Source organism: Scyliorhinus canicula, chromosome 16 (genome assembly GCF_902713615.1).
Source record: "Scyliorhinus canicula chromosome 16, sScyCan1.1, whole genome shotgun sequence".
Lineage (NCBI taxonomy): Eukaryota > Metazoa > Chordata > Chondrichthyes > Carcharhiniformes > Scyliorhinidae > Scyliorhinus > Scyliorhinus canicula.
The window spans coordinates 115433133-115448193 of NC_052161.1; the positions used below are offsets into that span (position 1 = coordinate 115433133).

The 15061-nt window shown below is 51.5% G+C and overlaps 1 protein-coding gene across 3 annotated transcripts in view; it reads right to left on the minus strand.

Moving 5' to 3' along the window:
• LOC119979628 (protein-arginine deiminase type-2-like) overlaps positions 1-15061 on the minus strand; it is an 86041-nt gene that overhangs the window by 28590 nt on the left and 42390 nt on the right. For all 3 annotated transcript variants that reach the window (XM_038822136.1, XM_038822134.1, XM_038822135.1), the window contains 2 exons: positions 12450-12561; positions 8622-8729 (listed from right to left, as the gene is read on the minus strand). In XM_038822136.1, the coding sequence (XP_038678064.1) occupies positions 8622-8729; positions 12450-12561 (220 nt within the window). The remainder of the gene's footprint in view (positions 1-8621; positions 8730-12449; positions 12562-15061) is intronic.

A 15061-nucleotide genomic window follows, 5' to 3' on the forward strand; every position in this document is an offset into this window, starting at 1 on the left:
ACATCAAGGAGTCATCAAGGCCTGCAAGGAGACGTTTGCCAGGCATGTATTCCGCTCACTGTCATGAGTGACAACGGTCCCTGCTTCCACAGCGAAGAGTGGTCTAACTTTTCCAGGCTCTACCAATTCAAGCACATTCCCTCAAGCCTGCATTACCCGCAATCTAACGGGAAGGTCGAAAAAGGGGTCCATATCGTGAAGCAACTGCTCTGCAAGGCTGCGGAGTCGGCTTCTGACTTTAACCTTGCGCTGCTGGCGTACAGGGCAACCCCTCGGTCCACCGGTATGTCTCTAGCACAACTCCTTATGAATTGAGACCTGCGGACGACTGTTCCGGCCAATCATTTACCAGATCTGGATCACCTCCCAGTGCTGCAAAAGGTGCAGCAACTCAGAAACTGGCAAAAGCTGACATACGATGCTCATGCTACTGATCTTCCTGTGCTCTCTCCGGAAGATGCTGTTCAGATCAAGTTACCTGATGGAGGCTGGTCAGCTCCATCTGTTGTTGTTCGACAGGCTGCTCCCAGGTCGTTCGTGGTTCGCATGGCTGATGGCTCCATTGTCAGGCATAACAGAAGGGCACTACGCAAACTTGCCTGCCCACCACCGAATCTCACTTTTCCAGCTGTCGTTATGCCTTCCCCGGACACCTCGCTCCACGAGGCCACCACTCCGGCTGCAATCCCGCCTGTCAAGGCGCCGTCGTCCCCACCTCCACCGCTCAGGCGATTGACAAGGATCCAATGCCAGCCCCAGAGATTCGACTTGTAGATATTTCTTTTGTACATATTGTTCTGTATCTGCACGCTAGACACCTTCCATGTACATATGCATTCACTCGCCATTCGCTGTAAATAGTTATATCTGTATATATGTTGTATATGCTCCAAGCAACCGACAATTTTTTTTTTAAAGAGGGGATGTCATAATATGCACTCATACACATAATGAGGCAATGACAGACACCCAGGTTAGCCAATCAACACACATGACAGAACACAACCAATCACCAGACAGAACACTAGAAGGGGGCTTCCTACTATAAAACACACGAGGCATCAGACTCCGCCTCTTTCCACTGGTGATAACTACAGTGACAGTCAGGGTGTATATATCATTTAGCACCTTGTACACGTGGCTCAGAGCTAGTCTGGTCTAGTTAGTTAGAGTTAGCACACTTAGAGTAGTAGAGTGTCAACCCACAGTGTGGTGATATGAGTGGGAGCACCGCCATTGGTGCAGAGCATTGGTTTCCCATTAGCTCTGGCTGGTCATGTGCCTCTCGTCTGATTGGCTGGGACTAGTCATGTGACTGCTCACCAATTGGTCGCGAGGCAAGTACACCCCGCCTCCGAGGTGGGGTATAAGTACCCAGGTTTCCCGGCGGTCGGTCTTTCTCTTTGGTCGACCACCGGGCAAACAACTAGCTGATTAAAGCCACAGTTTGGATCTTCATCGTGTCTCACGTCCAACTGATGGTTCATCACACAGCAAGCTGTGTGCATTGTTACAGAAGTTCAATGAATCATATTGAACCAATGTCTAAGTTTGGTGTCTGCTTTCCAGTACAACTGCATTCAGTTGCAGTCCGTGTTACCCAGGGTGAATAACACAACAACTGTGGGTCAACTACACAAAAACAACAGATGAATAACAGGAGGAACATGCACAAGCAACCTCTACCAACCTCCCAACTCCAGAGTCAGTTCGAGGTCACCTGACTCTAACATTTATTTACATATTAATGAGACTCATAGTGGTCAGTCAGCGAATTACAACAAAATATCTTTTTTTTTTATAAACATTTTATTGAGGTATTTTTGGTTACAACAACAACAAAATAAACAATGTACATGAATCTATAAACATAGTGCAAAAGATGTCTCCCACCCTTACAGGTCCCACCTTTATTAATCCCCAACTCTAAACTAAACTAACCCCCCCCCCCCAACCCCGCCACCCTTTCTGCTAACGATTAATTTTCCGCAAAGAAGTCAACGAACGGTTGCCACCTCCGGGCGGACCCTGACAGTGACCCTCTCAAGGCGAACTTATTTTCTCCAAACAGAGAAAGCTAGCCATGTCCAATAGCCAGGTCTCCGACTTTGGGGGCTTTGAGTGTCTTCAAGCTAATAGTATCCGTCTCCGGGCTACCAGGGAAGAAAAGGCCAGAACGTCCGCCTCTTTCTCCTCCTGGATTCCCGGGTCTTCTGACACTCTGAAAATTGCCATCTCGGGACTCAGCTCCACCCTTGTTTTTAACATCGTAGACATGACACCTGCAAACCCCTGCCAAAATCCCCAAAGCTTCGGACATGTCCAGAACATGTGGACATAGTTCGCTGGTCCTCCCGCACACTTTTCACACCTGTCTTCAACCCCAAAGAATCTGCTCATCAATGTGAGCCCAGTGAACGACCTTGAATTGTATCAGGCTGAGCCTGGCACATGATCGAAGCCTGGCATCTTCTATCTCTCCTCCCAGCTCCTTCTCCCACTTGCGTTTCAGCTCCTCGGTCTGCGTCTCCTCTGACCCCATAAGTTCCTTGTAAATGTCCGAGACGCTCCCTTCTCCTACCCACCCTCTGGAAACTACCCTGTCCTGAATCCCTCTTGGTGGGAGGAGCGGGAAGGTTGACGTCTGTTTGCGTAGGAAGTCCTGCACCTGCAGGTACCTGAATTAATTTCCCCTCGCCAACCCAAACCTCTCCTCCAGCGCCCTCAAACTCGGAAAGCTCCCCTCTATAAACATATCTCCCATCCTCTCAATCCCGGCTCTCCGCCATATCCGGAACCCCCCATCCATATTTCCCGGGGCAAACCGGTGATTAGTACAGATTGGGGACCAGACCAATGCTCCATCTGCTCCCACATGTCTCCTCCATTGCCCCCCAGCCTCTCAGGGCCGCCACCACCATGGGGCTGGTGGAGTACCGTGCCAACGGGAACAGCAGAGGCGCAGTTACCAATGCCCTTGCATGAAGCCGCCTCTATACGCTCCCATGCCGGCCCTCCCCCCACCACCCACTTCCTGATCATGGCTATATTCGCCGTCCAGTAATAGTTACGAAAATTTGGCAGCACCAGCCCGCCCTCTCCCCGACTTTGCTCAAGCAGTACCTTCCTTACTCACGGGGTCTTGCCCGCCCAAACAAAGCCAGTGATCACTTTGTTTACCCGTTTAAAAAATGACCGCGGAACAAAATGGGGAGACACTGAAACACAAACAGGAATCTCAGGAGGACCGTCATCTTCACCGTCAGCACCCTCCCAGCCAGTGACAACGGAAGAGCGTCCCATCTCTGAAACTCGTCTTTTATTTGGTCTACTAGTCGGGCAAGATTTAATTTATGCAGCCGGTCCCATTCCCGCACCACCTGGATGCCTAGATACCTAAAGCTCCCCCCCACTAATCTAACCGGAGGCTCCCCCAATCGCCGGGAGATTAACGGCGTAAGTCCGGGCATGCGCCGGAGCATCAGCGGCTGCTGACGTCATACCAGCACATGCGCAGGGGAGGGGGTCTCTTCCGCCCCCGCCATGATGAAGACCATGGTGAAGGTGGAAGAAAAAGAGTGCCCCCACGGCACAGGCACGCCCGCCAATCGGTGGGCCCCGATCTCAGGCCAGGCCACTGTGGGGGCGTCCCACGGGGTCAGATCGCCCCTCGCCAGGAACCTGGCACCTGCCCGCGCCACCAATCCCGCCGGTCAGGTAGGTGGTTTAATCCATGCCGGCGGGAGAGGTTTGTCAGTAGCGGGACTTCGGCCCATTGCGGGCCTGAGAATCGCCCCGAGGGCCTGCCGACCGGCACGGCGCGATTTCCGCCCGCGCCGAATCTCGGGTGGCTGAAAATTTGGGACGCGGCAGGAGCGGGATTGACGCCGGCCCTGGGTGATTCTCCAACCCAGAGGGGTTTCGGAGAATCCCGCACCTTATGTTGGTCACCAACTACCTACCCTTAACAAACCCCATCTGGTCCTCCCCAATAACGTCCGGAACACAATTCTCAATCCTGGAGGACAAAATTTTGGCCAGCATTTTGGCTTCCAAATTCAACAAGGATATCGGCCTGCAGGACCCACACAGCTCCGGGTTCTTGTCCCGCTTCAGTATCAACAAAATCGTGGCCTGTGACATTGTCGGTGACAGCACCTCTCTCTCTCCCTTGCCTCATTAACATTCTGATCAACACCGGTCCCAATATCCCAGAGAATGTTTTACAGAACTCCACTGGATATCCGTCTGGCCCCGGGCCGTTACCCGACTGCATGGCCTGCAGACCCTCCCCTATCTCTTCCAACCCGATCGGGGCCCCCAGCCCTTCTACCAGCTCCCCGTCCACCTTTGGGAAATTGAGCCCCCCTAAAAAGTGCCTCATCCCCTCCGGCCCCGTAGGGGGTTCCGACCCATACAGCCTACTGTAAAAATCCCTAAATGCCTTCTTCACCCCTGCTGAATCTCCAACCAGGTTCCCATCTCCGTCATTTACTTTCCCTATCTCCTTGCCTGCCTCCCTCTTTCTAAGCTTCTGTGCAAGCATTCGGCTAGCCTTCTCTCCATGCTCATATATAGCCCCCCTCACCTTTCTCAGCTGCTCCACCCCCCTCCCTGTGGTTAACAAGCCAAACTCCGCCTGTAGCCTCCGCCGTTCCCTTAAAAGCCCTGCCTCTTGGGTCTCCGCATTTCACCCGTTGACCTGGAGTATCTCCTTAACCAGTCGGTCCATCTCCGCCCTGTCCACTCTCTCCCTTTGGGTCCGTATTGAGATCAGCTCCCCTCTGACCACCGCCTTCAGTGCTTCCCAGACCATCGCTGCTGAAACTTCCCCCGTCTCGTTGACCTGCAGGTAGTTCTGAATACATTTCCTCAGCCGCTCGCACACCTCCTCGTCAGCTACAAGTCCCACATCTTACCTCCAGTGCGGGCGCTGGTTACTGTCTTTACTAAGCTGCAGGTCAACCCAGTGCAGAGCATGGTCTGAGATTGTGATCCAGCCGCTCAATCTACTCTTTTATCGGGTCCAAGCAGTCCCGTTTCTGCTTAGCAAAGCCTTCCTGAATAACTTGCATCAGCTGCTTCGTTGACCGCTGGGTTGACAAACCAGAGGTCGGGTCCTCCGCCATGCTGTCTCCCGCTGCAGCTTCAGCCCAAGCCTTCTCTGTCTTTCTGTTTCTGCCTTTACGAGGACTTCTAGTCTTTCTGTCCATGCACCGATGTGGGAATTCAGTACACAATTGCCTCTGTCATCAGTTTTTCAATTCAAGTCCGGTAGAAAATCGGGGCAAAAGGTCCAAAAGTCCGACCCGAGCGGGAGCCACCAAATGTGCGACTTACTCCTTCATAGCCGCCACCGGAAGTGAATTACAACACAATTATGATATCACTACAACCACTGTGTCACCGTGCCACCAAAAATCATTGAATTGACAAATAATGAACCTTGTTGGAAGGATGGATGTTCTATTCATCCAATTGTGAAGCATGGGGACAGGATGTCACATGGTAAGACATCCAGCATCCAATATGTAGTTCATGTATACATTTATTTTTTTTATAAATGTTTTTATTCAGTTTTCATGTTTTATATTGAACAAATTACAAATTGTTAGAGAGAGAGAGAAAAAAAAAGAACACGCAAAAATTAACATATATATTTACAGGTAAGCATCTTCGTAATAATAACTGTGGCCGCCCCCTTTAGCCGGCATACATATTTTACATTCCCCAATATGGCCGAGGCACATGTTTATTGGCATTTATTTACAGTTTGGTTTTGGGCCTTAGCTAGCCATCAAACCCCCATAACGAACCCGTAGCCCCCCCCCCCCTACCTTCCCCCGATTCCCATCCATTTTCCCCTGATTCTTGACCGCCCGACTATTCTTCCTCTTGTTCGTTGGCCACAAACAAGTCCCGGAACGATTGCATGAATGGCTCCCACGTTCTGTGGAAGCCGTCGTCCGACCCTCGGATGGCGAATTTGATTTTCTCCATTTGGGGAGATTCCAAGAGGTCGGACAGCCAGTCTGCAGCTCTGGGCGGTGCTGCTGACCGCCAGCCAAACAGGATTCTACGGCAGGCGATCAGGGAGGCAAAGGCAAGGGCGTCCGCCCTCCTCCCCAGGAATAGATCTGGCTGGTCTGAAACCCCGAAGACCGCCACAATCGGGCATGGCTCCACCCTCACCCTCACCACTTTGGACATAGCCTCGAAGAAGGCTGTCCAGTACTCCACAAGTCTGGGGCAAGACCAGAACATGTGGGCGTGGTTGGCCGGGCCTCTTTAGCACCGTTCACATCTGTCCTCCACCTCCGGGAAGAACCTACTCATACGGTTTCTTGTTAAGTGGGCTCTATGTACCACTTTTAGTTGCGTCAGGCTGAGCCTTGTGCACGTGGAGGTGGAGTTGACCCTATGCAGTGCTTCGCTCCAGAGTCCCCACCCTATCTCCATCCCCAGGTCGTCCTCCCATTTCCTTCTTGTTGCGTCCAGTACGGTGTCGTCCCTTTCTACCAGTCGGTCATACATGTCGCTACAGTTCCCTTTCTCTAGGATACTTGCGTCCAGTAGGTCTTCCAGTAGTGTCTGTCGTGGCGGTTGTGGGTACGACCTTGTCTCCTTTCGTAGGCAGTTATTGAGCTGCAGGTACCGTAGCTCGTTCCCCCCAGCTAGCTGAAATTTCTCTGTCAGTTCGTCCAGTGTTGCGATCCTGTCATCCGTGTATAGGTCCCTGACTGTTAGTGTCCCCCCCGTCCTGCCTCCACCTTTTGAAGGTGGCGTCAGTCAGTGCTGGTGTGAACCTATGGTTGTTGCAGATGGGAGCTTTGTCCGACATTTTGGTCAGGCCAAATTGCTGCCGCAGTTGGTTCCAGGATTGGAGGGTGGCTGTCACCACTGGGCTGCTGGAGTGTTTTTTGGGTGGGGATGGGAGTGCTGCCGTGGCGAGGGCCCGGAGGGAGGTCCCCATGCAGGAGGCCTCCTCCGCACGCACCCACTCGGCTTCTGGCTCCTGGATCCATCCCCTTACTCGCTCGGCTGTCGCCGCCCAGTGGTAGAATTGTAGATTCGGGAGGGCTAGCCCCCCCGGATATTGTTTTTTGTAGGACCTTCTTTGGGATCCTAGCATTTTTTCCCCCACCCCCCCCAATACGAACGATAAGTTTGTCCAGCGCTTTGAAAAAGGCCTTGGGGATGTAGATCGGAATGGATCTAAACAGGAAAAGGAACCTGGGCAGTACGTTCATTTTGATCGTCTGGACTCTCCCCGCGAGGGAGAGCGGGAGTGTGTTCCATCTTTGCAGGTCCTTTTTAACTTCCTCCGTCAGGCTGGTGAGGTTCCATTTGTGGATCCCTTTCCAGTCATGGGCTATTTGGATCCCCAGGTAGCGGAATTTGTGTCGGGCTTGTTTGAACGGCAGCCCCTTTAGTGCTGCCCCCCCCCCCCTTGCGGGTGTACTGGGAAGATCTCACTTTTGCTCATGTTGAGTTTGTAGCCCGAGAAGGCTCCAAACTCTTTCAGGAGCCCGATGATTCCGTCCATGCTGCATTGTGGGTCCGAGATATAGAGGAGCAGATCATCCGCATAGAGTGAGACTCTGTGCTCTCTACCTCCCCTTCGGATTCCCCTCCAATTTTTTGTTGCCCTGAGCGCGATTGCTAGCGGTTCGATTGCTAGTGCGAACAGCAGCGGGGACAGTGGGCATCCTTGTCTGGTGCCCCTGTGCAGCTGGAAGTATTGGGAGTTGGTATCGTTGGTCCGTACACTCGCCATGGGAGCGTTGTATAGGAGCTTTACCCAAGCGGTGAACCCTGTTCCAAGCCCAAACCGCTCCAGTACCTCTATGAGGTATTTCCATTCGACTCTGTCGAAGGCCTTTTCTGCGTCCAGGGAGACGATCACCTCTTGTGTTCTCTCCCCGGAGGGGGTCATTATATGTATACATTTATAAATGTAGGTTTACGACTGATTAAAGCTTTTGGTTTCTTAGGGTGAGATTTTGGCAAAGGCATTGAGGGCACCGATAGCATTGACAGCTTTTTCCACCATATAGTGCGGGACTTTGAAGGAAATGAAAGGAGACAGGAGTTTCATGTTGTATCCGTTAATTCAGTGAATCAATAATCTTGGCTCCATTTTTAAAGGCCACCCCAGTGCACAGTAAGTACACCAGGAAACAACCTTCAGCCAGGTGCACCGCCACCATCCACTGGCAACAAGCTGGCTTTCCTGACACTGCCTGGCATTATTATGACATAAACCCTGGCATGTATGACACCCCACCCCTCGTGTCGTCGTCTCCCCCCCCCCCCCCCCCCCCCCCCCCCCTCCCCCCCCCCCCCGGTCCCCGAGAGCTCTGCCCACCTCTGAGATCCCTGGGTGAGCTCGGAAATGCTAAGCATCCATTCAATTTCACAGAGAAATACCTTTCACTAGCCTAGATTGACAGCTTAATGGTTCAAATACAGCTCTTGGTGGGATTGTTTATTTATCTTTCCCTTCACACTTGAAATGCATCTCAAGCACCCAGCAAGACACAAGTGGAATGTAAGATCATAAAAAGAGAAAGGACCAGTGTTGGGATAAAATAATATTCTGAAGAAACATTGTGCCTCACCAGGAGTTTTTTGTAGGGCAACATCTCCAGTCCGCGATTCCGAGGAGAATCAAACACAATGGGGAAGGTTTTGTGAGGAGCTTCTGAGTAACCAAACTCAATTTCATCCTGAAAGAAAGAAAGATCAGCTTGCAGAGCCTCAGAAAGGCAAGGTAGAAAAAGACAAAGAAATACAAAGTGAGGCAAACAGAAGAGGGCGCCCTTCCCGCCATCATAGAACGCAGCACAGGACAGACAAAATAAGGTTGGATTACATCATTAATTGTCACATAGTCCATCACCCTGTCTCTAATTACATTAGACAGAGGGCCGATCTAGAACAGACAGGCCCGGGCTTTTGTGAATAGCTAGCAGTGAATCAACAAGCTGTTTCCAGATTTGAACTTGAGTCTGGTGAGAATGGACAATGAGGAGAATCGGGAGATTTTGCGGTTATTTCAATTTAGGACATTTCAATCTGTTTATTTTCTGAAGATTCTGCTTGAGATATTTAAAGAGGTCTGATCTGGCCCATAAAGGGCATTAAGCTCCCTAGGCATATTGAGAGTTATTTAGCACCCTTCAATGTAAAGTAGTAGGAGGATATGATGAATGCAGAAATTGATATATGTTATGGGTATGATTTACCGGCCCCATCCCGCCGGAATCAGGGCAGGACGCAGCCAGTTGATCCTGGGAGAGGCCCTCGGGATTCCGAATGGTCGTGAACTCCTCGTGAGATCTAATCAGATCTCATGAGACATCGCGATCTGTGTCCCGTCTAGCGTTGCAGGGTTAAGTGAGTTTAAAAACCCACTTAGCTTTGCAGTCACCGGATGGAACAGACACCCGACATCTATCGGCCTCGCCGAGGAGACGCTAGCCAGGCACTGATTAGTACTGGTCCCCACAAATGGGGACCTGGTGTACCTGCTCTTCTTCGGGGGGTTTCCCAGGCAATCAGAGGCCCCTGGGTGGTCAGCTTCGGGACAGACTGACACTGCTGGTGCCACCAGAGTACCTTGGCCCTGGCACCCTGGCTGTGTCACCTGGGTACCAGCCTGGCAGTGTCATGGTGCCAAGCTGGAATTTTGTCCGCACCAGGGATCGGCCTCGGGAGTGCCCTGTCGGTATGTGATGGAGTGCTGAGAGGGTGAACAGGTGAGTTGTGGAATTAAGAGGGTCCAGGGTCGCGTCAGGGGATCAAGAGATTGGGACGCAATGGGCTGGATTCTCCGATTTTCCGACTGTGGTGATGCCGGTGTGGGAATCGTGCCGTTTTATGCCATAAAAAACAGTGCAACATCTGCACCGATCCTGGGACCGTTGGGGGCTAGTAGCCGCGGCGGGTAAGTCTCACGGCAAAAACAGCTGGAGAATGGTCGGGTCCGTGGTCGCGTATGTGGACGGTGGCAGTCGCGCCATGCAACATGGTGCCGGCTACGCGCGGACCCGACCTGCCAAATAATGACCTCCAGTAACCCCGCTCGCTACCCCCGGACCACTCCCCACCAGGACCCCCAGCCCTTGCCAAAGTCCCCCCAGCCAGTGGCACGGCTCCAACCCCCCCCCCCCCCCCCCCCACCTATGGCAGCACTGGACACAAACTGCAGTCGCCAAGCGAGGTCGGCTAAACAAAAGTAGCATAAGTGTTACGTGCCATCCGGAACTCGGCCAATCGGGAGTGGAGCATCGGGTGAGGGGCTTCTGATTACGCGCCAATGCCTTTCCAATGGCATGCGGTGCGCAAAGCGATCACGCCATTTAAGATGAGGGGGAGACTCAAAAACCAGCGTCAAATCGGCACCGCCCCCGATTTGGGCATCGGAAGAGATTCTCCGCCTGATCACCGATTACGATATCGGCATTGGGCAACGGAGAATTCTGCCCCATTTCTCTTCCTGCACTGTGGAGCACCACTCGTCGGACCTCCTCAGAGCAGGAAACAACACTAAGTACGGCCTCGGATGGAGGGAGGGGTGCATTTCCCATCGGCGCCCCAAATACCAACAGAGTGCTGCTAGATAGCTGGGTAATTTCCAGTGCTACAAGCGCCGGAAACGACCCCACTAATCCCGCCCAGAATGGATTCTGATATTTTTGGGGTTAGATCGCATTCTATATTTTGTATTTGTGGCAGTGATGTTATTAAAAACGCTGGTATTTAAAATACATACAGGCAGTATGTGTGAATCCTAAAAAGGTGAGATCACGATTGATTCCAATCACTTACTTGGTCACAGGTAAAGGGCTAATGGAATTGTGTTTGATTGCTGGAGATTCCCAAGAGTATATATAATTTATGGGGGAGTGACTTTTAGACCTAGCTAAGCAGGTCATGGAACTTAGTGGGATGCAGAAGATGTTATTGATGGGAGGAGCAAGGTCTGTCTGTACTTTTGCAGATGATATTGGATTTTAAGTTGATTTTAAGTTTTGCCAAATGGTGCTAGGTTGACCAGATGTATACTAGATTTTTGGCGGGATTCTGTGTTGGCTGACACCGGAATCGGGAAACGTAATTGGGTGTAGAATCGGTCCCTACACCAGCATCATGGCGGGCGTTGATTTCACGCCAAATCGCAATTCTCCATCACCTCGACAGCGGCGTCAATGCATTCCAGAACGCATGTACAGTAAACACCCTTGGTATATCATCAGCGCACCCAACCCGGTATTCTCCGGGGTCTCCGCAATTCTCTGCCTTCAAAAGGGCCAGATTCCCAATGGCGAGGTTCACTTGTGCTTTCAAAAATTGTGAAACCGATGTAGTGGCTGCTGAGGAAGAGAGAGGGGGTACAGAAAGTGCCCAACATGGCCATAGTTTGCTATGAAGGGGGCTTCTGCCAGGGCTGGGAGGAGTATTGGGAGCTGACCAGTAGTTGGACTGTGGGGTGGGCTGGATGGACACGAAACACCATTGCCGCAGCCTGCAAGGCAGCCATGCAGCTGCACAATCCACTGACTGCCCACTGTGAACCTAGGGCCATGGGTCATATGGGTGTCCCTCCACCCTCCAGCCTCCCCCCCCCCCCCCCCCCCCCCCGGTGCCCTCTAGCCCCAGCCGACCCATCAGCCGTGTGGGCGCACTCCAGCACAACCAGTGCCGTCTTGTTGGCTGGGATGGTGTGTGTGGGGATTGTAATATGTATATGCGGCTGCAGCTGGTCGAGCTCCTAAGTGTCAATTGCGAATCCGGCATTGTTCCTCATGGGAATCACCTGTGTTCCACATGGCGCCAGTGCAAGCCCCTTAACAATGGCTGAATTGGTCCAGGTGCGGCGCCAGTTTTGCAGTCGTGGAAGTCCACGGATCCTGCTCCAGCCTCAACACCTAGTCTCAGGAACGGAGAATCCTGCCGCTGGTTTCTCTTTCCAAACGTCTCTACACAGCTAAGTAAGTAATCTGTTAACTCTATTTATAAGTGGCATTTGAACTACATTGGGTTGCTTAATTGGAGTTAGTAGCAGGTATAGATGGTAAGTTCAAGGTTTCCCTTTTGTTTAAGAAATGTTTAGTTGATATACCTGAAGCTATCTCCTTGCCGTTAATGTGGCTAATTCTGTGTTTAAATTAAAGTTTGTTTTAACATAAAAGATACCAATTGGTCAGAGTCATTACGCCTGGGGCGAAGTATCCTTTCCTTACAGTTTTACAAATTAAAAAAAAGATGTTTGGAGTTCTTGCCTGGTATCTGAACAAGAGAAAGGAGACAAAGATAGGGCTGCATCTGATCAACTGAGGAGGGGAGAAAGGAACTTTTTGCTGCACTTCCATGAGCAAAATTTCACAAGAAGATTTTGTTTTCCTAGAGATCTTGCTGCAGAATAATAGAGTTCAGTGTTTTACCTGGATCCAGCGATCACCGCGGTTCACATCCATGTTACAAATTGTCAGCTTGCTCATTGCCTTTTCCACCAAAGCTGTGAATTCCTTCAGAAATGTTGCATTATCCATTACACTAGGCAAAAAGAAATGAGATTCTGGAGAAGGGAGCAGCTGAATTTGTCCCAGCCTTACTTTTCTGTACTCTAGGATATACAAGAAAAGTCTATGCAATCTGTCTTTATCATTTGACTATTCAGTCCTGCAAACTTGACTGTATCTCCTCCTAAGCCAATATGTACTTCCTGATTCAAGCCTTCTAAATATTTTTGTACCTGTCCACTACTTGAGCTATCATTTTAATACCAAAATTCAACTAGGTTAGTTTTTTTTTCCAAAAGTACTTTATTCCAAACATGTGTAAAAACAGCAAAATATGAAATACACATTCCATACAATCACAATCCACAGTTTGTACAGTTTTTCCCCTTCTATCCCCTCCTCTCACCCACCCCTGCGATGAACAGTTCCTGAAACAGCATCATGAACAACCCCCACCGCAACTCGAAGCCCTTGGCTGGAAAAAAAGGGCAGCACGGTAGCATTGTGGTTAGCACAATTGCTTCACAGTTCCAAGGTCCCAGGTTCGATTCCCGGCTTGGGTCACTGTCTGTGTGGAGTCTGCACGTTCTCCCCATGTGTCCGTGGGTTTCCTCCGGGTGCTCCAGTTTCCTCCCACAGTCCAAAGATGTGCAGGTTAGGTGGATTGGCCATGATAAATTGCTCCTTAGAGTCCAAAATTGCCCTTCGTGTTGGGTGGGGTTATCAGGTTATGGGGATAGGGTGGAAGTGTGGACCTTGGGTAGGGTGCTCTTTCCAAGAGCCGGTGCAGACTCGATGGGCCGAATGGCCTCCTTCTGCACTGTAAATTCTATGATTCTATGACCCCCCTCAACTCCAACTTAATCTTCTCCAACCGGAGAAAGTCATACAAGTCCCCAGCCAACCCACCACCCCCAGTGGCGTATCTGACTTCCAATTTAGCAAGATCCTTCACCGGAAATTAGAGAGCCCCCTTACCCTCCAGCAGCTCCGGCACTTCTGGCAACCCCAAAATCACCACCATCAGGCCCGACCTGACCTCCACCCCATGTATTTTAGATAGTGTCCCGAGCACCGCCTCCCAGTATCTCTCCACCTGCCCACAACCCCAGAACATAAACGCATGATTCGCCGGCCCTGGCCCTCACTTCTCGCACTCATTGGCCATCCCCTGGAAGAACTCACTCATTCTCGACCGAATCACATGTACCTTTTGCAGCACCTTGAACTGAATCAAGCTCATAGTCACGCAGGAGGAGATTGAGTTCACCCTCTGCATCGCCTCGTACCACAATCCCCAGCCTATTTCCCACCCCAACTCCCCCTCTATTTTTTTCTTGATCCTCACCTCTTGCGCCCCACCCTGCTCCCTCAACCACGTGTAAATATCCCCTATCCTAACCTCCCTGGCTCATCCAGGAGCAGCTATTGCTCCAACAGAGTGCATTCTGGCAACCTGGGAAACATCCTCCACTCTTTCTGCGCAAAGTCCTGCACCTGCATGTATCTAAACTCACGACCCCTCGTGGTAACTCAAAAGCCTTCCGCAGGACTTCCGGTGGCATCCAAGGAGTGAGTGGTCGCACATTTCCGCACTCGTGGAGTCTTTTTGGGTTTTTGTTCCTCAGTTTTCAAGTGGAAGTGAGATGGGAAAAGGAGTAAAAGTGTGAGTAGAGGAGACTGACCATCTAGTTTATGGAGATGAGGACCAGAAGTGCCCGAAAAGAAGGAATAAGTCGGTCAAAGCGGGTGAGGAGCTGGCAACGCACGTGGAGATGGCGGAGGGGCAAGGAGCGGCCCTGCGGGTCAATGGTCCACAGAGCAGCTGGTGAGCTTCTTGAATGAAAAGTTCACCCGCCAACAAAAGGAGCGTCTGGAGGACCTGGCCAAGGCAATGGACTCGATCAAGGTGGTGGTTGACCGCATGGAGACGAGGCTGGTAGCTCAGGGTCAAGCAATCCAGAAGTTGGAGGAGCTGACAAGGGAGCACGATGAACAGTTCGCCTCAATGGCCAAGGCGTTGGGTGAGGAAGGTGCTGCTGGAGTCGGGGTGTGGGGAGGGGGAGGCTGGCTCTTCCGAACTTTATTAACTATTACTTGGTGGCGAATATATTGATGGTCAGGAAGTGGGTAGTGGTGGAGGGGTTGGTGTGGGAACGAGTGGAGGAGGCGTCATGTAAGGGCATGCGTTTAAGGGCATTGTTAACAGCACCTCTGCTATTCTCCCCAGCGCGGTACTCCACAAACCCGGTAGTAGTGGCAGCCCTGAGGGTGTGGGGACAGTGGTGGCAGTATATGGGTTTGGAAGGGGCGTCGGTGTGGGCACTGATTTGCGATAACCATCGGTTCTCTCCAAGGAGCTGGACGGGGGCTTTCAGAGGTGGCAGCGGGCAGGGATCGAGAGATTTGGGGGTCTCTTCCTTGATGAGGGTTTGGATGACCTGGAGGAGGAGTTTGAGTTGCCAGGTTGGAACGGGATCCGGTACCTGCATGTGAAGGATTTTGTTCGGAGGCAGGTCTCGAGCTTCCCACGC